Source organism: Pseudorca crassidens, chromosome 21 (assembly GCF_039906515.1).
Source record: "Pseudorca crassidens isolate mPseCra1 chromosome 21, mPseCra1.hap1, whole genome shotgun sequence".
Classification (NCBI taxonomy): domain Eukaryota; kingdom Metazoa; phylum Chordata; class Mammalia; order Artiodactyla; family Delphinidae; genus Pseudorca; species Pseudorca crassidens.
In genome coordinates this window covers 31,256,480-31,281,488 of record NC_090316.1, presented here as the reverse complement: position 1 = coordinate 31,281,488, position 25,009 = coordinate 31,256,480, and the positions used below count along the sequence as shown (strand labels likewise).

The 25,009-nt window shown below is 46.5% G+C and overlaps 1 protein-coding gene across 5 annotated transcripts in view; it reads right to left on the bottom strand.

The window, feature by feature from the left end:
- The window catches only part of MCPH1 (microcephalin 1), a 236,894-nt gene that overhangs the window by 200,043 nt on the left and 11,842 nt on the right, over nucleotides 1-25,009 (bottom strand). For all 5 annotated transcript variants that reach the window (XM_067721973.1, XM_067721971.1, XM_067721969.1 and 2 more), the window contains 5 exons: nucleotides 13,272-13,359; nucleotides 10,120-10,234; nucleotides 8,576-8,719; nucleotides 4,903-4,992; nucleotides 2,267-3,436 (listed from right to left, as the gene is read on the bottom strand). In XM_067721973.1, coding sequence (XP_067578074.1) covers nucleotides 2,267-3,436; nucleotides 4,903-4,992; nucleotides 8,576-8,719; nucleotides 10,120-10,234; nucleotides 13,272-13,283 — 1,531 coding nt within the window. In that variant the 5' untranslated portion in view covers nucleotides 13,284-13,359. The remainder of the gene's footprint in view (nucleotides 1-2,266; nucleotides 3,437-4,902; nucleotides 4,993-8,575; nucleotides 8,720-10,119; nucleotides 10,235-13,271; nucleotides 13,360-25,009) is intronic.

Sequence of the window (25,009 nt, the reverse complement as noted above, 5' to 3'; positions counted from 1 at the left end):
CATGATGCTGACGTACACCTGCTGTCCCCTCCTCCTCACTAGGATGTAACCTCTGGGGGGCGGGGGCGCTGCCTCCTTCTCTGCCGTCTCCCTGGGAACTAGAAGGGAACCCGGGACACGACAGGTGCACAAAACCCCTGTTAAATGAACTAACAGAAACGGGTAGATGAGGAGAGTAGGACAGGATGATTTTACCCTTTTTAGCAGTTTCTCTTACACTGAGCATGTATTTGTGTATTTTTATGAAACTAGAGAATGAAAAGCTTAGAAAGAAAACAATTATTGGTTAATATGATTCCAAAGGTTATTCTAAAAATCAGAAGTTTCTCCCTCCATTCTTGTTCTGTTAACGTTTATCACTGAGTGTATTTGTAACCTCTTCTCACAACCTTTGCTGCACACTATCTATCTTAGACACTGACAAGGGTGATGAGTAAAAGTGAACGGAAACAGAAATTGAAAAAAGACTTTTATTGCAACATAAAAGATTTGCAGAGGTACAGCTTGGAGTACAGAGTGGGCTTCACCGCTTCGCAATTTCGGCATCTACGAATGTCTAAGGTAGCCCGCAGGCCATGTGCTTTTACCTGGGCGGGGGCGGGGGGGGGGCTCCCAGAGAGAGGTGGGATGCCAGGTGGACTGACTGTGGACCACCTAAGACATCAGTGGGTCTTTATTTTACCACCATAAAACAAAGACCTAGGTTTAGGCTAGACAATAGGTAAGTCTTTTCCTGTCCTATATTCAATGATTTTCTCTCTCTTGGGATGACGTAAAACAAGACCAATCTACATGTCCTTACGTTAGGGAACACAGAATATCTGATTCCGTCTCTGAGATTCAGTTACGCCAGGGCCCTGCCTACAGCCCGTGAGCCCCAGAACCCTCGGGGCCCTGGACATGGCGGTGAGCCCCAGAGCAGGACCATCACACTGTGCACAGCACTGGGGCTGCAGGGTGCTCACACCGCCTGGAAGCAGATTTTTTTTTTTTTTTTTCCTTGACTTATATTTGCATGTCATTAAGCATTATTCAAAAGCTGAAAGAATACACAAGACGAAAACTGAGAACGAGAATGTAAGCTTCAAGAACGGGATAGTCTTAGCTACCAAAATAATTCCGTACACTCACTGTTTTATATTAATTTTAGGCTTGACATGATTTTAAAATAAATATTTTGAAAACACATACTAACCCTAATGGAACGTAAAATATAGTTTTATGTCAAATTTTATATATTTTATAAATACATAATAAAGTTTTATATATATCAGAAAGCTCAGACATAAAAAGAAGGTTAATGATATACAAATTAAATTCTTTTACTGAGATGATTTTGGGGAGTTCATACCCAAGGAAAAGATATGCAATGCATCTGTGATTATATTTCAGTCCATATAACTTCTCCAACTTGAAAAGGGTGGTTAAAATGATTCAAGGAGTAGAGAAATAATGAAGAATAAACTTGGCCTTATCAAAATTTTAACCCAATCTTTAGGTGAAGGTGGTTTAAGTTCAAGATTTCTTCACTTTTGCTTGCTGAAACCTGTCTGTGCTTATCATCAGAAAGTGCAAAACTGTTGCTACTTTTGCTATGACATAGTTCATTACTATGGTTACAACTAAATTACAGATAGGAATATATCTATTTAAATGACGTGCTTAAAGCAAATAAATAGAAATCTAATAAGGCCTGTTACAATGAACTATTTACTTAAAAATACTTAAAAAATTTCTTCATAGCTAAATTGCCCAGTTTCTTCAAAAATAAATATTAACTTGTTTCCACATTTATTTATCTTTTCTTAACAGAATGAATGGCTTACACTCCTCAATTTCCCTTCTAAAATAAACGGCCTCACCATTACAAACTGAGAGTTTTAAAAGACCTCCACTCACGTGCCTCTTTGCACAGTGATGCTGCAGTGACAGGCTGCACTGAAACAAGGAAAAGCGCTCACTCTAGTCCATTGCTCACACAACACATCCAGACACCACCTTTTCTTTTCACCTATAAGACTTAGAGAAATGTATTCCTAATAACAGGTTTGACCAAGGAACCTAGAAATTCCATGGGGCAGTAAGCTGTCTATTCCTCAAGAAGTTAAAGAATTTATCGCTGTAAATATCAAACATACATTCTTTAAAGTTTAATAAAAGGGAAAAAAGGAAATTTTGATTATGAAAAAGTTGTGATAAACGTGGAAGATGGACACACTACTACATATTCTTATAGTGGGGAGACCAGTAAAGGAGGCTCACATACTTTCACTACTTCCTCGGGGTAACTCTTCCATTGCCTCTGCAGACTTTTCCACATCCCAGTCGCCTACAAAGTTTAGCTTATCATCACTTTGTGCTTCACTTTCAGGGGAATTCACCATTTTAGAAGGAGTATCTTCTTTCTGTGTGCTTTTTATGTCAATCCATCCTTTCACTTCTTTATTGCTTCCTTTTAAAGACGTAAAATCACCTCGAAGTCCCTTCTGAGGAGTGAGTCCGTTGAGGGTATGGGGAGAGTCACTCCCGCCCGGGCGGGCGTCTCCCCCTCCCCGAGCCTCGGCCCGGGGACAGTCCCCTGGGGTTCCTTCAGCAGCAGGCGTTTCCTTAGAAGTCACCCTGCTCAAGCCCGGATCAGCTCCGTAGTTTGCAGGCTTCTGGAGACGGAAGCCAGCCTTCACCGTTGAGTCGGTACCACCGGCTGACCTGGGGCTTCTGCCGATGCAGGAGAAGTCAGCCCTTTCCAGGAGGCTGGTCCTCTCTCTCCTGGAAAGGCTCCTCATGCAGTGGAGCAGGGCAGGGCCGGCGGGCGGCTGCACCCCGGGAAAGAGGCTCCCCGAGTCCCTCTCCTTGAGGTTATCGGGAGAAAAGTAATCATCGTACGAGGACTCCCCGCGGCCCAGAGTCTCCACGGCAGAGCTGCTCGCACACTTCGGGCTGTTCTCCAGCTGTAGCCGGGGCGCGGGGGGCCACCCGAGGCACCGCCTCTTGCTCAGTCTCTCCTCCGGGGGTGGACTGGAGTTCGCCGACACCCTTCTTCTCGTGGCTGAGGGGCTCTGGGGACATGAAGGGCCCCCGGCGGGCTCATTTGTTACAGATGGCGTAGGAGACAGGCCCCTCTTCTCATCAAACACCCCCTCAGCCGGCTCCCGTGCTGGCTTCACGTCGGGGGTGATGACTTGGCCCGCAGCAACCCTCTGCCGGTGGGTGTCTCCCTTGGAAAGGCTGCCGGGGGGCTGGTGAAGGGTTAACTGACCAAGGGGCCCGGGAGATGCTGGCGGACGGACACTTCTCGTTTTCAACACAGCTGAGGAAGCCCACGCAGCGCTTTTACTTTCGTCAAGGAATCCTCCCAGTCTCCTCTGCTGAGTCCCACATCCAGAGCTCCCACAAAGATCGTCAAAAGACAAGCGCAGAACACCAGCAAAGGAGTCCTCTGGAAAACATTAATAAAGAACCAACTTTTTAATGGTTTACATTATTACAAGACTAATTCTCAGTCCGCCCATAACGTGATAAAGCGACCCTCCCTAAGCACGGCTCCTGCTTCAGAAGGGCGTCACCCACACCCGCTTCTCACGGCAGGTGAGGACACTCTCCTGGCCGGCGTTTCTAACCAGGGGACCCGGGCTTCCCCGTGCGCGGGGAACAAGGTGGGGTCGGAGAGGGCGTGGTGCTCTGCATGTTCACACGCCCGGGCGCCTCGCTCCACGAACAGCGTCCGCACCCCGTCACTGAGGCCTCGAGGAGGCCAGGAGTCCGAGAATGAAGGACCACTGCGTTCAGGCTCTAGTCAACCACCATGAACTCGGCTGCCCAGGCTCCCTGCTGCCTGCCAAAGTCCTCACTCTGTATTCAAATTCCAGGAACCGCCTGGCACATCTCAGGGCTCTGGCTCTCCACGCACCTTCCTACACGTTTCTTGAGGGTAACGCGAAGCTCTGCCCAGCTCCCAAAAGCTGCCTTTACACTCCCCCTGCTCCACGCTCTAACCTGGATAAACACTACCCTTCCTTCGAAACCCACCTCGGACGTCAGACCTCTGCAAATCCTCCCAGACTTCACCAGCTCTGGTCTTGCACGTCCTCCTCTGCTACACAGAATTCCACCCAAACCTTTAAGAGCATGTGTGTCACCGCCCTGTGCTTATACTCCTATCTGCCCCCCTCCCTAGCCTAGAGGCCCCCAGCACAGACACTGCTTTCTGGAATCCGGAGCCGTTGGCCCAGCACTGGCTCCTCTGATAGGGGCTCGGCGCTTGCTGAACAGATGGAGGACCCCCAGTTTATAGAAACTCCACACCAGAGGCAACAGAGATGTCTTAACTTACTGACTGACACCACTAAGGCTCTACTTTTAAAGAGGGAGGAGAGGGGCAGCCCCCAGGGAGCAGAGAGAAGCCCAGCGGGCGGGTGGTGCTGCGTGTCTCTAAGTCAGCAGCTGGAAACATAGGACGTGTTTAATTTTAGCAGCTGAATAAGCTTAGCTCACTTTTCAAAAGGCTAGCAAGCAGCATGACACGGCATAAGAGAGTAAACTCTGAAGTCAGACTGCCTACTTCGAAGCCCAGCTCGGCCGCTCACAAATGGTGTGACCTCTTACGAGCTGTCTGACTTCTCGCTGGCCGGACTTTCTCACCGGCAGGAGGGGGACAACGACGGGGCCTGCGTCACGGGGCTAACAGGACAATCAGACAAGATACAGACACGCGAGCAGCGCCCACGGCACAGCCAACGATGAAACTGAGCTAGTTATTGTTGTCACTTGTTTCACACATGCATCAAGTATGAAATAAAAAGATGGTGATTACTTAAGATACGTGGGCAAATAATTTCAGTACACGCCAAAGAGATTAAAGAATAAACCATGCACAGAACGAAGCTTTTGTGAAAATAATTTTACCTGAACACAAAGTATCATGCGAAAGTTTCAAAGATGCTTCACACAGAGCGTTAACGGTGTTATCGTCAGACTTTTCAACGATCTGGGAAGCTGAAAACATAATCAAAACTCCTCATTAAATAACAACTCTGATCTCTGGTAGTAGATGAAGCCAATACTAGGTCCACTCATTCCACTCATGTGGCACTGACACACACACCCACACCCACGACTTATTCCTAATACGTGCTATTCTAGATATCTTACTCAAATCTATTACAGATGATGAGAATCATTAAAATATAATTTATACAAATCATATCATAAAAAAGGCACAGAATCCTAGGATAATAAAAGTTGGAAGGGCTCTTGGAAAGTCGGCCGGCCTAGACCTAAGCAGAAGCTCGATACGGGTAGAGAACCTTTCAGTCAGTCTCACTTCTCAACGATCAAGGCTTTTCTCACGATGATCACCGACAGCTGCCTCTATGACCAGAGCAGTGGTTCTCAACCAGGGGCGGCCTGGCCCCTGCAGATGCTGCTGGACGTCGCGGGTGGGGCTGCGGTGGACAGGAGCCATGCTGCCGGCATCTAGGGGGCAGGGGCCGGGGATGCTGCGGATCACTCTGCCGGGCACAGGATGGTCCCAGCAACAAAGAACTACGCAGCCCCAAGTGTCCGGAGGGCGGGGGCTTCAGAGAAAAACATCCCAGAGATCAGCGATTCAACAGCTAAGGCCACAGGCGTCACCTTCAAAGGCTGTGCATGCAACAGAGCACAGACAAGAGAGAGATCTCGGTCTCACGGCCAGAGATTTTTTTTTTAATTAATAATTAATTAATTTATTTATTTAGTTTTGGCTCATTGGGTCTTTGTTGCTGCACGCGGGCTTTCTCTAGTTGCAGCCAGCGGGGGCTACTCTTTGTTGCAGTGCGCGGGCTTCTCATTGCGGTGGCTTCTCTTATTGTGGAGCACGGGCTCTAGGCGCACGGGCTTCAGTATTTATGGCACGCGGGCTCAGTAGTTGTGGCTTGCGGGCTCTAGGGCACAGGCTCAATAGTTGTGGCACATGGGCTTAGTTGCTCCGCGGCATGTGGGATCTTCCCAGACCAGGGCTCGAACCCATGTCCCCTGCGTTGGCAGGAGGATTCTTAATCACTGCGCCACCAGGGAAGTCCCCAGAGATTTTTTTTTTTTTTTTGCGGTACGCGGGCCTCTCACTGCTGTGGCCTCTCCCATTGCGGAGCACGGGCTCTGGACGCGCAGGCTCAGCGGCCATAGCTCACGGGCCCAGCCACTCTGCGGCATGTGGGATCCTCCCGGACCGGGGCACGAACCCATGTCCCCTGCATCGGCAGGCGGACTCTCAACCGCTGCGCCATCAGGGAAGCCCCCCCAGAGATGTTTTTTGAGGAGACTTAAAAGAATACACTTCTGAGAAAACTTGGGCGAACGATTAGAAAATGAGAATAAACCGAGATAAGAAAGGTAAGCACACAGGTAACATTTTCAACTGCTGAATTTAAACTTAACTGCGGGAGGCAGTTACGTAGCAGAATTAACACTGTAAAGTAGTGGAATAAAGTTCAAGGCAAATTAGTTTGCACACATATATAATGATTTGTCGAAACAATCTGGACAGTCCCCTGGAACACTGCTAGTTACCTAGCTCAATGGCCATTCCCACCTGCCTCTTGCAACAGACCCTGATTTTGAGTGCAGACACACACCCTAGTTAAGACTACTCTTCAGTCTTGCTTGCAGTGCCCTGCAGGTGACTTGTATTTGGTTTCCTACTTCCTAGGCTAAAACTACAGCAGTCCCCTTAGCTATGCCATCCTGAATGCCACTGCCCATTTTAAATTAAACTGGCAGATTAAATTAGATGTACAAACACAAAGAACTGTATTGTATTTCTTGGCTCATCCAGAGTGGTGTTTTGCCTTTGTAGCTCCTGGGCCACACACAGTCGCACTTAGCTTGCAAGCAGGAAGAGCCACAGGACTGCACTCTGGCCAGCAGAGCTCGGCAGCGGCAGCGGCAGGAGCTGGTGAGGCTGCTCACAGGGAGCTGGCTCCAGGGAAGCCAGGCAGGAGGTCGGGAGCCCGCTCTCCAAGACACCACAGAACAGCCTCCCCGAACCCTGCCTGCCTCTTTCTTTGGCAGGACGGAGAAACACAACTCTATCTAAGTGCAGCCATTGGTTTTTGCATTTGTCCGTTATCGGCAGCCACAACTAACCTTAACTGATACACATGCCCATTGCATAAATATAGATATAAATTCAGGACAGATGAAACAACTAACCTTAAAAATAAACCATACAAGTAATAGCAGAAAATACAATTTTGAAAGCTTGTGGTGGAGGAGTTCTAAGCATCACAGGAATCCTAGAGGCCAGAAGGAAAAGACAAACAGAACAGATTTGTCTACCTTAAACGTAGTATTTCTGTTTCGCAAAAGTCACCGCATTATGACAAACAGCAGAGTTCGTGTATCTTAACCTAGTTTCCCAAGGGTGTGAAACTGCAGTTCTTATAAACAGCTGGCAAAGGGTAAAATGACACAAACTTTTTGAAGGACAATGTGACAATATCTACCAAAATTTTTAAATTCTGCCTTTATGAATTATTATTGCGATACATGAAATACAGAGGAACATAAAGATTCATATAGAAGCATGTCCACTGGCGTGTGGGTTATAACAGTAAACAGTGGGGGGAAAAGCCTTATGTCCAGAGAGGAAAACGGTCACAAAAGAACAAGAACCACCATACCATGTAGTTAAAAAGAATAAAAACTGCAGCGCTGTTTCTAATAAAGAAACACCGGGGGAATTCGCTGGCTGGTCCAGTGGCTAGGACTCCTGGGGCCTGCAGTTCAATCCCCTCCCTCATCGGGGAACTAAGATCCCGCAAGCTGCACAGCGAGGCCAAAAATTAAAAAAAAAAAGAAAGACAAAATGGACAAATATCCAGCAACAGACGGATGCTTCAATATCAGAAGTCTAGACTACTATGCGACATCTTTAAAGATTAAAATAAAGATGGAGGTCCACACCAATACACTCTTCAGTAAAACAAGAAAGCTGAAAATGAGAGGTATGCCATGATCCAATTTAGGTAAAGAAAAGTTACACCACCACAGAGGAAAATACAGAAGCCTTATCTTGTTCATGTGTACATAGACATGTGACCCACTGAAAAAGATCTGGAGAAACACATCAACATAAAACATGGGTTACCCAGCGGCAGAGGAGAATGAGGTGGGAATCAAGATGGATGTTTACTACAAACGATGTACTACTGGTCAACGTTCTGTATATTACTTAAAAACTTTCAAGATAAAAGAAATAAAGGAAAACATAAACTGAAGCATTACTTAATCTAAAGCAAACTCCTTCAAAAGAGGGGCCCAATTAATTAAAAAAAAAAATCCCGAATATATGAAAAATTACAAAGGAACAACAGGATCTTAAACCTGGAGAATACTACATACCCAATATACTCTTTAAAAATCTTAATAAAGCATAAGATTTTCTGGAAGAAAATATCAACAAAGTCTACGCTGATAGAGGTAAAAAAATGATTATAAGCTAAATTAACTAAAATATCTATGTAAAGGAAAAAAAAAAAACCCTTTCCACAATTTATTCACCTACTTTGTAATTTCCATCGTATGAAGTGTCACTTACAGGTGGGGGAAAGATTCTCCCGTTTCTCCTTCATCTCCTGCAGCCTCTTCTCCACTGCACTGTGGTGGCCACTGCAGATTTTAACTGTGGGACTGTACACCAAGGAGCCATTAGATTCAAACAAGAGAACAGGAACATCATTATCTGAAAAGAAACAAAAATCCAGTTTTAATCTCAAAAAAATGCCTTCCTCCTTCAACAATATGATTCCTCTTAAGGACACCCCTGTCCCCTACTCCACGGGTTCCTCTTCCCTTTTTTTTCTCTCTTTTTTTTTTTTTTTTTGCGGTACGCGGGCCTCCCATCACTGCGGCCTCCCCCGCCGCGGAACACAGGCCCCGGACACACAGGCCCAGCGGCCACGGCTCACGGGCCCAGCCTCTCTGCAGCACATGGGATCCTCCCGGACCGGGGCACGAACCCGCATCCCCTGCATCGGCAGGCGGACTCCCAACCACTGCGCCACCAGGGAAGTCCTCCTCTTCCCTTTTGACAGACACACACACAGACCCGCACGTGCACTCGGCGGCAGGAAGGAGGTCAGGGGATCCTTGGGCCATGAAGTAAGGGGCTCAGTGGTGGGGTGAACAGTGGTGTGCTTCCTGGAATCCACACCTTGCAGGTAATGAAAGAACTTTAGGACCCTGACCACCTGTCCCCCCCCTTAAAAAACAGACCACAAATCATTCAATAGCCTCTCCTTTGCAACTCTTAGGCCTGCACAACTTTTACTGCACTTCTGGCAATATGCAGACATACGTTAGTTGAATCTTTAATACCTTATAGTTGTAGTTTTTAAAAGACAATTCAGACATAAATTTGGTCTAAAAAGAGAACTTTTTAAAATCTATCATTACCATTTTGCTGAATTCTTTCCAAATACACTATCACTGGTGCAGGAAAGATGGCCAAATGGCAGAGGTATGAAGGCTGACAGCAGAGAGGGGCAGAGCTGAGGTGAGGCTGCAGGACAGGCAGATCAGATAGGATGTGGTCGGCTGCAGGACACGTGAAATACAGGATTTTACCCTAAGTAACTTTTCCTTAGGACGACACTGAGGACCGTTAAAGCCCGGGTGGGGCGGCCACGTGAGCTCGGACGTACACCCTTCTGACTGAAGCAGGGAGGTGGAGGCTAAGGACACAGCGGCTGGAAGGCCAGCCAAGGAGCTGCCGGACGCCCACATGGGGTGCTGCAGGCTTGGGAGAAGAGGGCAGAGGAGGAGTTGGGAGACCACTTCAGAGCAGGTCTGGGGTCCAGGGGGGTGACAGGCACCAGGGCGGACAGATGCCAAGGAGAACTCCACGTCTGTCTGGGGCAGCAGACCAGACGGTCATGTGGGATTTGTCAGGGAGGCACCAGCACAGCACCGAGAGACTCGATTCATCAAGCAGTGGGATGACCGAGCGCAAGAACAAAGGATTCAGCCAATGTTCTGCAAAGGCATCGGGCGGCACTGTGCAGGCTAAAGGTTCTGCTCAGTTCTGCTGCTTCGGAAGTACAGACACAGGCACCGGGGGCCGGCCTGCATTTCTCAGCTTACCCACAGTGGTTTTCTGCTGCTGCAGCTCTTTAGCCATTTTCTCAAACTTCTTTTGCAGTCTTTTATCATTTTCTGGTGTTTTAGGCATAAAATCTTTGGGCTGCATACACTTGCGCTGTACAAAAAGGACAGAAAAATAATACTGTATTGCGATTGTGTAAGACAGGAAAAGAACCCTTCCGTACACATTCCTGATATCTTTTGTAACATCCATAATACAACCTACTTAAAGAGATATTTCTTCACTATATGTGAATTTGTAATGTTTATTCTTCCTATAACTGTAAGAATATGGACAGAATTTTCAGACTGAATAAAGAGCTACACACTAAGTAGCTATGTTTTCTGAGGCATTTTCAGGACCCCAGCATTCTTAGTTTCCATGAAGATTCTTAAACAACATTAGTCTCCTTTTCCTTATTTTTTGCTACTTTTATGTCTATCTCCCCCCTCCCTAAAAAGTCATGACACAGTAATAAAACACGAAAGTAATTATTTTATAACCACCAAAGAAGAGAACCATAATTTAATCTTGTCTTACTGTCTTTACATCACAGCAACTCCATTCAGCCAGTAAAAAACAAAACCTGTGGCCACACGTCCAAAGGGTAGGGAATGAGGAAACCTCGGACACGTGACGTCCGGGTCACCATCTCACCTCACCTCCTGTCCGGGTCACCATCTCACCTCACCTCACCTCATGTCTCCTAGCACTTTTTACACCGCAGGCCCCCAGGTCCCCTGTGGAAGAGCCCATTTGGGCAGGTCGCCACCGTAAATACAAAAGCTGAGCTTGACACCGACTTCACCTACAGTTACTCCTACACCCGAGGGTCTCTGAAGGATGCTAGGGAAGCGTGTCTTCTGTCCAGGCCTCTTTAGGCGTCCAGCCCAAGTGTGGTCACATGCGTCCCGGTCTAAAGGAAGAACTTCTTAGCCATTCAAGGCTGCTGCTACACTGTGCTCTTGTTCAGCACCCTGCTCTATCTGTTAGTAATGCACTCATTCATCATTTAACAAAAATGTTACTGTGTGTCAGTCACTGGTCTTGAAACAAAGAAAGATCCCTGCATCAGGGAGCTTATACTCTATGAAGGAGTGACAGAAAATACACATGACAAATAAGTAAACTACATCGTGTGTGTGTGTCAGGAGGATTAGTTCCAGCAGGCCTGGAGCTGGCCTGAACTGTTTTTGCCAAAGTACCTGGACAGCATGCAAGGCACTAATTTAACAGTGTTGCTTTGTAACTATGGGCCCCTGGTGCTTGGGGCGTTTCTACCCCCAAAGCTCGTCAACACTGCCCATTACCAGTGAGAGGGCCCCGTCGCTGGCAGAGGTAATGCAGTTAGAACAGGGGCAGGGGACCAGCATGCACTCTGTGGACTCGGGAGCACTGCCACGCGGGGTTCTGGGGTCTTCGCGAGAGTCTGGCTGCCCGCACTTCTGCAATATGTTACCAAGGGGCAAGTACTATAGTAAGGAAAAAGCAGGCCGGGGGCTCAGGATGGCTGGCATGGTGGGAAGGACCTGCCACTGTAGACAGGGGAGTGAACCGCCGCTTAGTGAGAAAGGACCAGCAGTACAAAGCCCTGTGGACGTCAGAAAACCGTCTATGGATGGATGGGGGGAAGTGTGTTCCAGACAGAGGGACAGGCAATGCAATGGCCCTAAAACACAAACAAACGTGGTATGTTTGAAGAACAGCAAGCAAGAGGGTCAGGCTGGCAGCAGGGTGAGGGGAGCGAAGACCCTCCCCAAAGACCAAAAGAATAAGGTCTGGAGTCAGGTTTAATCTGCAACTGCATTTGGAGAAAGGAAGGAAGGGGAATGCTTGTAGGGACTAATAAAACCTTAAGTGGTGAAGGGTACGAGCAGACATTATTAACACTTCAGATTAGGAAAAATTTAAAAGATGACTAACATCCAGCATTGGTCAGTGTTAAGAAAAAGTACCCTTGTACACTGCTGGTGGAACTGTAAGTCCCTTTCTAGATATTCCGCTTGGAGAAATAAACTCAAATACATCACACAAACAACATACTTAGTAAAAATCGTCCATGATCTAAGGGTGCATGAATCCAAGACACATTCATGCTGTTTAACACAAAGCAGAAGGAAGTGGAGCCACGTACACACACTGACATGAAAACACACGGTTAAGTGAAGAAGAAAAAGCAACCCCCCAAATAGTACACGTAACGTAGTAGAACCTCGTTCACTCAAAGCACATGTACTGAAGACCATCTGATCAGCAAGGACCCAAGTCAAACTGAAGAGTGCTTATTTTGAGGGAAGGGAAATTAGGAGCGATATGTCTGATCTGTGTTCACCCAACGTACTACCAGCTGCTGCTGGTCTATCACAGAGTCATGAGACGCTCCATTTCACTACCGTCCGACACAATCTGGATGGAGACAAGTGAGTTTCCATCACTGCACGGGTGCGTTCCAGCTTGTCTGAGATGAAATGTGATGGAGACACAGGATTTACTATTTCAGAAAACTTGGAGACATCCATGGGAATGTCTTCCCTAGTCTACAGCTCTCCTCTGCCTCACTCAGTGTGGAGAAAGTCTGTAAATCTTCTCTCCAACGGGGATTCTCACATGACAACAAAGTGACTGATGTCACAGCGAACAGTTTACCCTCAGATACAGAAATCAATTAAAACTTTTAAATAATAAAAAACCAAAACGGTTGTGGTTCAAACGTGAACCAGACCTCAGAGGAAAGCAGCATCTCTGTATTTGCACAGATCTTCTGTAATAAATAACTGTGTACACTTAGCTATTTCTGCCTCAGACTTTTGAGATTTTCCAGCCAAACAGATCAAATGTATTTTACTACAGATGTTGAGAACCTGAATCCTGAAGTAGTTACCAGAGCACCTGAAAGGGTGCTAGTTTCTTGGCAACTTTTAGTTCTCCTTTGGGCAAACAGTCTCTTCCATTTATCACAAACTACATCAAAGCATTCATGGGATAAAGTAAGCTCTATAACTCATTAAAAAATGCTGTGTGAGAAGAATAATACAATCAATAGCAATATTAAGACAACTCTTGAATATATTTCTAAAAGTTTTATTTTCTAGGAAGAAAAAAATGAATAAATTGATGACTGCCAGAGTCCACACTGAAGTCCCGTACTTACTTTTTTTTTCATTAGGCTTGGTAGGTGCTCATTGGGATTAGCTGCAGGGAACAGCGATTCATCGATGTGCACTCCAGCTGTCCTGCATCTGTGTGATCAAAGCGAACGGTAACGAGCATGTTCTATGAGGGTCACACAACATTAAATCTGCACACGTGTCAGTTAGCAATGAAAGAAATCCCTACACAGGTCATTCTAATAGACATGTCCTTTAACACAAGTACATTTATTACCAAACACAAAAGGCAATACAAATTCAATTTACCAAAACCTTCTCTATTTGGTGTTTTTAAGTGTAAGAGCAGAAGAGAAGTGAGAGGCAGGTACAGGAAGTACAATTTTTATGCAATAACTTGAGACATGCAACACTCCAAAATGATCACTGTGTGGCACTCATAAAGCACATGCTATTAAATGCACAATTTAAGAGTAAACAGGCCATAAAATGAATAAGCTAGAGCTAGAAGGGTCCTAAAGAAATTGAAGCCAGAAAGTTTATCTATCCTCCAAAACCAAGTTCTCCTTCCTGTGTGTTTCTGTCAAGGCACCACCATCACCTGGAGACCTAGCTCTGCGGTCCCAGCTACGCTGAGCTGTACCTCCTGCTTCTACAGCCCGTCTGTCCTCACATCTGCCATTTCCCCTCCTGCATCACCCTTCACCTCCATACCTGCCTTGGGAATCCCTCGGCCATTACCCACTCCTAAGCATTCAGCTGCTCAAATCTAAACAATTACAATGATTTTCTAAATGATCTCCTTCGCTATGGTTTCTCCTCTTCTGATTCATTCATATAATACTGAAACATTAATCTTAAAACATTTTATTCATCTCTCCATAACCCAGATCAATCACTCGCGTGTTTACAAAATCATGTCACCAATCTAAGTCTTTTTAAAATAAGGCCACTAACCCCATCTCCAACTATATTTCATTAGACTATTACTGTTCAACATTTAGTACACAAATAATAGCTGAAAATATAATAAAACACAGTGCAATAAAAAAAGAATGAGGCAAATCTATCCCTAATGATACAGAAAGGTCTCTAAAATAAGAATGAAATGTGCATGTGTATGGTATTGTACAGTGAAGTATTTCTCACTTTAAGTCTGGAAGATGACACACCAAAATGTCAACAGCACTCATCAGCCGTGACTCTCAAAGTGTGAACAGAGAAGACGCCTGATGTGAGTCAGAACTACTGCCATCATGACAAGGATACATTCCCAGCCCGCTCACTCCTCACCCTCAAGAGCACACGGTGGAGCTGAAGCGAAATGACATGAGTCATCCCCACACACCAGATGCAGAAGCAGATATCAGAAGATATTAGAATGCAACTGTCTTCTATTAAGCCAGACGTGAAAGAAATTTTCAAAAATGTAAAAAAAAAAAAAAAAAAGGCAGCACAATTATTAGGACAAGAGAAGAACAGCAAGGTGGAGCAGAAGCCAGACGGCACAAGTGACACGACAGGGTCAGGAAAGGCTGCAGGTCAGAGGCCACCACCAGACTGAACCAGATGAGGATGCAGACTTGGGAGGACGCAGGTCTTCTGTCTGGAGGAAGAGCAGAGACAAAAGCACAGCGAAGTGAAGAGGGTGATAATTTCGGGAAAACATCCAGCATTCGGCGTGAGTGAAGTGAATGAACAGGAGTCAGGAGACCAGTGACAAAGATGACACCCTCGTCCTGAGGGCTCCAGGGCCTGAGAAGGTGTCAGGGGCCCTGGACAGGTCCCTCTGAGGGACAAGTTCCAGGACAGGGACACCAAGACCAGCCAGGGCTAGTGGGGTAGGAGATGCCAAAGATTTCAGCAAGGCTGTGGGGCTGGGCTGGGGACCCGTAACCGAGCAACGCTTAGGAGTAAGAACAGCGCACGCCTGGCCTCTGGTTAGAGCTGATGGGCTGAGCACATGTCTCTCTCCTCCCCCCACCAAACCCCAATCAAATGACAGTAAAGGAAAACAGAAGGACACAAACCAACAGAAGTAAAGAGCAGGTAAGAGAGAATCTGGGGGATTGAAGAACAAACAGGAAACCCCAGCCTTGCAGCTGGGGCAGTGGGTCTACCAGAAGGGTCCGGATTCCTCTCCTCACACCTCAAGGGAGGCCAGGGTGGGTCTGAAGAGCAGCAGCTCTACTCCTAACTGCTGCACCCCACTCGCTCCTCCAGCAGAGCAGAGGTGATGGGTTCTGTCCTCAGACACCGTGGACCGAAGACACACTGGACTAAGGACACCAGGCCCAGCTCCGGTGGGACAAAGACGTGCAGGAAACAAAATGTATTTGTGGTGCATCTTCAGATTCAGCTAAAAACCACTTTCACAGTCATAATAACGTCAATAAAACTACTGATTTAATTGAATGCGTACACTGGAATAATGAGAGGATTAAGAATCACGGAGGGGTGGTGGAGAGTATGTGCACGCGGTAAATGCATGTACGTGGGGACATCGAGGTGTGTCCCCCAAAGGCAGCTAGTTGGAAAGCTAGCCTCACCTCCACACCAAAAAGTCATTAGACAACATCAAAATGAACATCAGGACAGCAGTGGAGCCACAGTAATGAGGAATCCAGAGGTAAGTCAGAGCTCTAGAAAGAGCTGCAGGAGTGGAAAGGTGATGCCTCCAGAGAACAGGAGCTGGGGATCAAAAGGGACTAGTGTTCTTGCTGTAAGCCTCGTAAGACGAGCTGGTTTTCCTCTCTGCGGTGTGTGTGGGACCCAGCTCTCCCTTCCTAACAGGACAGCAATGGGAAACGAAGCATCCTGACTCAAAGGCAGGACAACGGCACCACAGACCAAGACGGAAGATGGAGTTTAGAAGCGGTTAGGAATGAGTTCAGTTCTGGACGTATTTAAACCCAGATGACTCATCCAAGCAAATCCATCTAGCAGGCAACCCCTTACGTAGCTCTGACGCTTAGGGGATGTACTAGGATAAAGACAGATGTGGGTAAAATTCTAATCCCTCACCCAGGTCCTGAAGGAGCAGGTCTCTGTCCCAAAGCTTCCTTTTCTCACTAGACTACAGCCACTGACCCTCCGGCATTGTCCTGCCTCGGGCTGGACCTTCTGCTCCCAGGACACAGTCCCCCAGTTCAGGGAAAGACTAGCTCCTTTGCTGTCTTTTTTGCCTCAGCTCAAAGCTCCCCACTGACTCCAAAAGCCCCCCGGCCCCCCAAAAAGCACTCTGCCCAAGCAGGGCAACCCACTCCAGGGGGCCTCCTGTGCCCTCCAGGGCCTTAAAAAACCTTTCTAGCACTTACAAAACTTGTCTTCCTCATTAAAAGTATGTTCCGGGGAGGCAGTAAATATGCCCGTCTAGTTAGAGCTGTAACCCCAACGTCTGGCAGAGAGTAAGCACTCAAAAGTATTTTCTGAATAATGAGTAATTTGTAGAAAGACAAACACTGCTGAGCTCTTTATCTTACACCATACGTGTACACAAACACCAAAAAGAAAAAGAACAAGAAAAAAAAAAAAAGCTCAAAACAGATCACAGAACTAAACGCAAAAGCGAAACCTAAAGCTCCTAAAAGAAAATGCCCGAAAAAATTCATGCTTCTGAAGCAGGCAAAGATATTCAGAGAGGATGTTAAACATAAAGCACAAAAGAAGAAAACGAAAAACTGGACTTCAACAAAACAGAACATTTGTGTAGTTTGAAAGACACAATAAAGAAAACAAAAGTCTCAGACTGAGAGAAAATAATTACAATATGTGAATCTGACCAAAGAAATTAGTATGTACAATGTATACAAAAATCACATACAACTCAATATTAAGAAGACAAAAACTAATTTAAAAAAAATGGGCAAAGGATTTAAACCAAAGACAATACACGAAGATTCACTAAGCACATTATCTTATGCTCAGCACTCGACATCAGGAAAATATAATCAAAACCAGATGAGGTCCTCACATTTATGGTTGACTGATTCTTGACAAGAGAGTCAAGACAAGTCCCTGGGGAAAGAACGACGGAAGTCTTTTCAACAAATGGGGCTGGGACAACTGTGGGACAACCACACGAGAGAGAAGACATGAGACCCTGACCTCACACCGTACACAAAACTAACTCAAGATGGACAAAACCCTCAATGTAAGAGCCGAAACTATACAATTCTTCGAAAAGAGATAGTAAATCTTTGTGATCTTGGACCTGGTAATAGTTTCTTAAATGACACCAAAGCACAAGAAACAAACAAAAATAAATCAACTGGACTTCATCAAAATTAAAATCTTTTTGCTTCAAAGGAAACTGTAAAGGAAGTGTAAAGACAACCCACAGAATAGAAGAAAATATTTGCATATCGTATACAATATGGATATATGTGAGACAGCCGTACAACGGAATACTATTCGATCATAAGCAATGAAACTCTGACACAGGCTACAGTGTGGATGCATCTTGAAAACATTAGGTCATGAGACAAAAGCCAGGCCCAAAGCTCACATACTGTATGATTCTGTTTACATGAAACATCAGAACAGGCAAATCCACGGCGACAGAAAGTAGACCAGGGCTACTCTGGGCTGGGCAGCATAGAGGGATCAGTGATGCAAAGGTTTTGTTCTGAGGTGATGAGAATGCTTTCAGCTGATTGTGGTCGTAGCTGCACAGCTCTGTGACTATATTAAAAACCACTCAACTGTACACTGGCTGAATTTTATCCCAAAAAACTGCTACAAAAAATAAAAAACCACATGAATACCACTACACAGCCACTAGAAAAGCTAAAATTAAAGACTGACAAACTGCAAGTGCTGGTGAAGACTCGTGCCCTGATCGTAGGAACGTAAAGTGACACAACCGCCTTGGAAAACAGTGTGGGTAACGACCCAGGAGCATGAAGATATACAAGGTCACACACACGACTGTTCATGGAACTTTACTGGTAACAACCAAACATTGAAAACTACCCAAACGTCCATTAACAGGTGAATGGGTAAACAAACTGGTATATCCATGCACTAGAATACTATTCTGCTATAAAAGAAATGAAATTATTGACGGGGGGACGATGGATAAATCATGGATAAATCTCAACATGGATAAATCTCAAAAACATCACATTAAACGAAAGAAGCCAGGCACAACCTAACACATGCCGGATGAGTGCGCTTACAGGAGACGCTGGAACAGGCAAAGCTGATCAATACTGACGGACCAGGTGATGGGGAGTGTGCTGGCGGGGGCGGCGGGCAGGGGGGAAGCCGACAACAAAGGGACACAAAGGAACCCCTGGGGTGATGAAAATGCTCAGTGTTTTGACTGTGATGGTGGTAGCATGGGTATGTACCTTTGTCAAAGTTCAGTGAACTATATACTTAAAATGGAAATATTTCATCTCATGAAAATCATTTTTATAAAGTTGATTTTTAAAAAACCAACTAATCACCGAAGCCTGTAGGAAGCCTACAATTAAGAGCTGGGCAGAATTATGGATCTAATGAAAAGAGATGAGAAACGGGCAGCAAGGATGGAGAAGACCAGGAGAGAGGTTTCTTAAGGATGCCTCTTTTTAAAAAAAAACCCCTTTGATTTTACCAATTTCTGCCTCAAGCAGTGTTTACCAGCTCCCCCCGCTCGGGAGAAATGTCACCCATTTTCCACTGTTATAAGCAACAAAGTAGCCAAAAAGGGGTGGCTGGAAGCACCCGGATAGAAGACTCGGATGGGAAGACCTGGGATCATCCCATCATCACCGAGACGACGGGAAAGTTACAACCGGCAGCGTCATGAGGCTCAGTCAGCTCCCGAGAAGCCTCACTCCAGCCTGGTGGGGAAGCAGTGCCTTTCCCCCCACTGAACGACCGAGGAAACTGAGGCTCACACAAGACCATCTGCCCGAGTTTACAGAACCACCGGTCTCCTCTACTAGTCAGTAACCTGGAAAGGCTCGCCCCATCGGGCTGGAGGTGTGCCTGACCCCAGACTCCCGACCACCCGCCCCCATGGGGGAGGATGGAGCCTGGCGTGGACATACTCCCTGAACCCACTCGGTTGAACGTCGGTCCTTCCACGATACAAACGTAACGTGCGCCCACACGCAGAGGAAAATATTGAAGCCTCTACCTCGAAACCACGTTTATCAGGCACTCAATCAAAATCTACTGAATAAACAGAAAAAGCTCACCAGCTGCATTTCTGCTTTTCTTCAGAAATGTACAGTGATGACATCATCCCCCCATCTAGTGGTTAAGAAGAGAAGAGTTTCAAGAGATGCCCCTAAAAGCAGGACGAGCCTTCCGCCTCTGTTTTCTGGCTGCCACTCTCAGAGCCCTGGGCTCAGCCCAGCACGTGGGCCCTGCCCTGGGAAGTCCTGCCTGGGATCCGGGGCCGAGCGGTGGGACCTGCGGCACTGCCCGCCCTGCCTGCTCGGGACCCCGACGCCCGTCCCACCCTCAGGACCAGCCACCTCAAGCCCGGTCAGTAAGTCATTCAGCACAAGGGTCTTAAGGCCCAGCAGAAGGGCAGGGCGCTAAGGGGAGACGAAACACCGGGACTACGGGGATGGCAACTTTGAGGGGGCGCCAGGCTCCAAGCACACAGTCCTGACAGAGGGTTCAGGTCTCGTCCCCACCCCTACCAGCGGCGCAGGGGAGAAGGCGAGGGGTCACAGAAGTTCGGGGAGCAGCGCTGCGGGCAGAGCACCGACCGCCGACGGCGCACGCGGGGAGCAGCCGGCCCGGTGGGCGCCAGAGCCCGTGGCCTGGATCCGCGCTCCAGGCTGCTTGCTGAAAAGCGATCAGAGGAGAGGCAGGATTTGACAAGGCCGTAAGGGGAGAAAAGAAGTTTAAGACCTGGATTCGAGGGAGGGGCACTGGAGGGGAAACGCTGGAGCAGAGCACGGAGCAGCGCCGGCGGCGCCCAGGAGCTAGCGAAGGGTCCAGGTGCGCGTCCCTGGGGCGCCTGCGCGACGCGCACTGCAGCAGCAGCTCGGCCCCCGGCCCGCCCCGCTGCGCCCGCCCGGCCAGGTCCCGGTCCTCTCCCAGGAGGGGGCACGTCACTATGCCCACCGCTGCTCACCGATCTTCAAATGAGAGCGTGTGCATGCCGGGGAGACATGAACGCCTTCTGAACAGGAACCAGACGGACGGGGAGAGCTTGCGGCTAGAAACTTTCCCAGCCCCAACCCCGCTAGGTTCCTCCTGAGGACTGCCTTGAGGCCTCGGTTCCCGAAGGCCCGCTGCTCTCCACGCGCAGCCCCGACTGCCCAGGCCACGCTGACCCCCGCGGCCCCTCCGCCAGGAGCCCCCGGACGCCCACCCCGGGGCCTTCGGATTTGCCGGTAAAAGGCCGATCACCTCCATCCTGAACCGTATCAGAGAACATGCTGGGGAAATAAAAACCCCTGGCACAAAGTAGGGACAATTTATGTGACTGGTGTGATGACCCGCCTTAATTTGTCAAATCCCAGTACACGTGCCTTGGTCTATCACAAATACTTCTGTCAACAGTGAAATAAGGCTTTAAAGCAAAGCATCCTGGCCAGGGCTGAAGTGCAGACCCCTGTCGAGTGGGGTGGGCACGACTGCCTTCTCCGCCTGCCAAGTGCTGCGTCAAATGCGGCGCAGACCAGGGGGCACCCAGGACAGCAGAGCACGTGTCTCGTGCTCAAGTGGCCTTTCCCCCGCATGTGTCAAACAGCAAAACCGCTTCGCAGTGCCATGTCATGAGCTGGCGGGAAAGGCGTCTTTGGGCTGGAATCGCAGGTATCCGTGGGAACTCACTGACTCGCTATACGTGGATGGCTGCAGAAACAAATGTGTGGCCCAGATACAGGTGCATCTCACCAACTCTGCCCCCAAGAAGGCGTGGGGCCAGCACCCCTTGGCAACGAGCATGCCTACCACCCAGACTTTGGACTCAAGTACTATTTTTCCACTAAAAGGAACCAGGGCTCCTTGGAGAAAAGGCTGCATGCAGGGCCGGGAGAGAGAAAGTACAAGCTGAGCCTGGACTGAATTGTGCCAGAAGAGAAAAGAAGTGTTCAGGGAAGGATGGAGAAATGATAAAATAATGACAATGACAAAAGTCAACTTGAACGGGCTACCACTGGCCAATGGAGGACAATTCAAACCTTAAAAGGAACAATGATAGTAATGGATTATAACCCACTGGATCAAGTACAGACACACACAGTGTGATGAGGGAGAGTTATTTACAGAGTGTGAAAGTCCCTCCGTCAAAAGCCACACTGACTAATTGCCAAGGGGGCATATTCACCCCACTGGAGCGGCCTGGAAGGCACCACCATCACAGAGAGGAAACACCCAGCACCAGTCCCAGGTCATCCCTGCAAGACACAGAACGTGGATCATCTCACCAGGAAACACCGGACACTCCCCGACTCAGTCCCATTCGTAGCCTTCAACAGCATCAAAGGCAGGAAAGCCGAAGACAGGCCAAGGAAGGGCTCCACGGGGAGAAAGACGGGGAGATGCAACAACCAGACACAACGTGGGCTTCTGGGGTGGAGTCGACGGCTGTCAGGTGTGTGACTGGAACAGCCGGTGAGATCAGCGTGGACGGCCGCGTTGTGGTTGTGCAAGGAAACATGCTTGTGTGTAGGAAGCACTAAAGGCAGGTGTGAGGGGCGGACTCTCAAACACGTAGGGATGTCGCCTGAGAACTGTGTCCCCAGTTATCTGTTTCTCTGTGACTGTTTAAAAAATGTAACTTCAACAACCTTCTCCAACTGAACTTAGAGGTGATGGTCAAGCTGACCTTCATGCCTTTCACCTTTATTTCTTCTCCCTTCAATATGGAAATGTGTGTCCAAAGGAAACATCAGAATTTTATCAACTGCAGTTACAGCTGTCTGCTCTTAGAAAGAACACACCCAGAAATAACCCAACAAAACGGGATTCTAGTGACACCTAGTGACCTTACGTATTTCATGAAAGTTCACATCCTCAGTGGAAAACACGAGCAATAGTCTGCACAGGCAGTTAACGAAAGAAGAACGGATACATGACACAAAAAATAAAGGTCACCTTGGCTGTTACCTCCAAGTTCTGTCAAAGGAAGTTCAAGCTCACTAAAAATCAAGGCAATGCAAATGAAATCAACTTTATCATTTCACCTGCCAAGTAGGAAAGATTAAAAAGTCTGATAACTCACACTGCTAGAAAGAAAGGAACTTGGCACATTCTTTCCAGAATGTAACTTGACAGCATCTATCAAAAGCTTAACTATGTAAGCCGTCTGAACCCAAAAGTCCATTTTTGGAATTTAAACCTATGGAAAGACTTATACCTCTGCAAGAAAGTAATGTACACAAAGGTTCAATGTTGCTCTATTTCTGATTGGAAAGAAAAAGAAGAAAGAAATGGAAAACTTCATACTCATTAATAGGAGATAGGTTACATAAATTACTGGGTATCTATTACAAAAGACCAATATGTGTTTTAAAAATCAAGATACACCTCTACGTAAAAACATGGAAAAATGTTCTCTCTGATACTGTTAACTAAAAAAGCATATGTGCATTCCATGAAAAAAAAAAAACCTACTTATTTACTTGGATGTATATATATAAATGTGAGTGTATACATGCACGATTACACATTTTTTATATGCTCAGTAAAAAACAATCTGAAACTATATACTCCAAATTCTCAATGGTAGGTTTCCCCCAACTGAGGGGAGTGCTGGAAGATAAGGCATAAGGTAGATTAAGTAGGGATTTTTCACTTTAAAAATAGCACACATTTAAATATATTTAATTCAAAAGAAAGTTTGTTTTCAAGATAGCAGAAGGAAATCTAAAAATCAGTAATTAATTATATATAATAGTTAAAATCTGATTGTGTTACAACAAACTAATAATAAACAAGAAAGAAATGAATTTGTATTAAAAATGTGATTAAATTCACTTTTAAAGAGACCTTAGGAGATTGCCTTCGGGTACAGTTACAGTTATTTTGTAGTTTCTACGAGCCCCTTGAGCTAAGCAGTGGCAGAGATGAGAAAGGGGGTAAAGAGGAAGGAAATTAGGGAACAGACCAGCAAAGGAACAGGATAGCAGGAGAAAAACTGTTGGTGAGAGGTCCCATGTCAGGACTGGCTGGAGGCCTCACTTCAGGACAGGAGTGCCCAGCTGTCAGGTTACATGTTCGCCCAAGCTTCTCCATTAACTTCAAGCTTTCAGTAAAGGTCTATTTTTCTGTACCCACGTATCCATACAACCTTTTACTTGTAGCTCTGATATCTCCTCTGTTCATCAGTTGTTGGGACAAATACTTCCTGAGCACCTACTATGTGTTAGGTGCTTAGTGGAAACACAACTACAGAAGACGACAAACACGGAGGTCGTGCGTACAGTTTACTTCATAATGGAAAGACCAAAATGCATGATCTGGTAGGTAGACAGACACACAAATGAACGAATAAGTTATACCAGCACAAAAGAGAGTAACAAAGGGGGCTCTACTATAGATGGGAGGACACAGAGAGCACTTCAGGGAAGGTGACCCTGAAATGGGACACATATGAAGGAGCTGAGGCCAAAACAGGGTGAAGCAGGAGGAGAAGGAAGCAGAGTCAAAATGGTTGAAATAAAAAGCAGGTAAAGGAGGACCAACATACATATAATTTAAGCCCTTGAAGAAGAAAAGCAAAGCAATGGAACAGAGTAATACTTAAATCATCCAAGAAAAATTTTCAGAAATAAAGACCTGAATCTCTTGAAAAGGCCAATCTAGAATTAGAATGATCAACTGGATCAATTAGAGACACAGTAAGAAAAGACCATTAAACTTTAAAAGAAAAAAAACAAATCCTTACAGCCCCCAAGCAGAAAGAATAATTTACAAGGAGAAAAAAATTAGACTGGCACCAGATGCTTCAAAAAGAACATACTAAGTTCCACTGTATTTATTCCTAACAAACCAAATCTCCCACAAATAAATACACCATAAACTATAAGCCACACATTCTGGAAATACCAAAAAAACCCTCCAACTACCAGAAGACTTTGGAGGCTAGGGAAAAACAAAAACAAGCAAATTTTGAAAGGAAGCAAAACAAAAAATCTGGGGCTTTACCACAGTTTCTGGGGCTTTACCCTGAAGTAAAACATGACAGTTTCTATGGCAGTGGTAGTGATGGGCAGCTGCTGTCTTGGCCAAAGGAACTGGGGATAAAGAGCCCGGGCAGCTAAGGCCACCAGGAAATGATGCAAGGATCCAGGAAGCAAAAAACCAGAGAAGGGGCACCTCAGATTCTGAGCATGAAGTCCAAGTCCCTGGCTGACCCCTGATCTAGTGTCCATGGGGCAAACAAATACGCCTGCAGCTAAGGCTTGAACGGAACAAATCCACGCAATGCCCAGCACAGGCTGTAAAATGACAGTGCACAGGTTACAGCTAAACAATTCAACTGCTTTTGCTAAAACAAAGTCAATACCCTTTGGCGTAACAGAAGAGAAACCAGACTCTATATAACATTTACAATGCCCAAAATACAACCCAAAGTTGTTTTACGGAAGAGTCAGGAAAATGTGACACATTCTCAAGGAAAAAACAATCAACAGCCACCAACCTCAAGATGCTGAAACGACCAGACAAGGAATGGCTATAACTATCCTCCACCAGGGAATGGAAGATACGCTTTTAATGAAAGACAGAGAAAGCAAAGACAGGAAATCTCAGCTGAAAAACAAAACATATAAACACAAAAAAGAACCAAGTGGAAATGTCAGAACTGAAAAATATCTGAAAT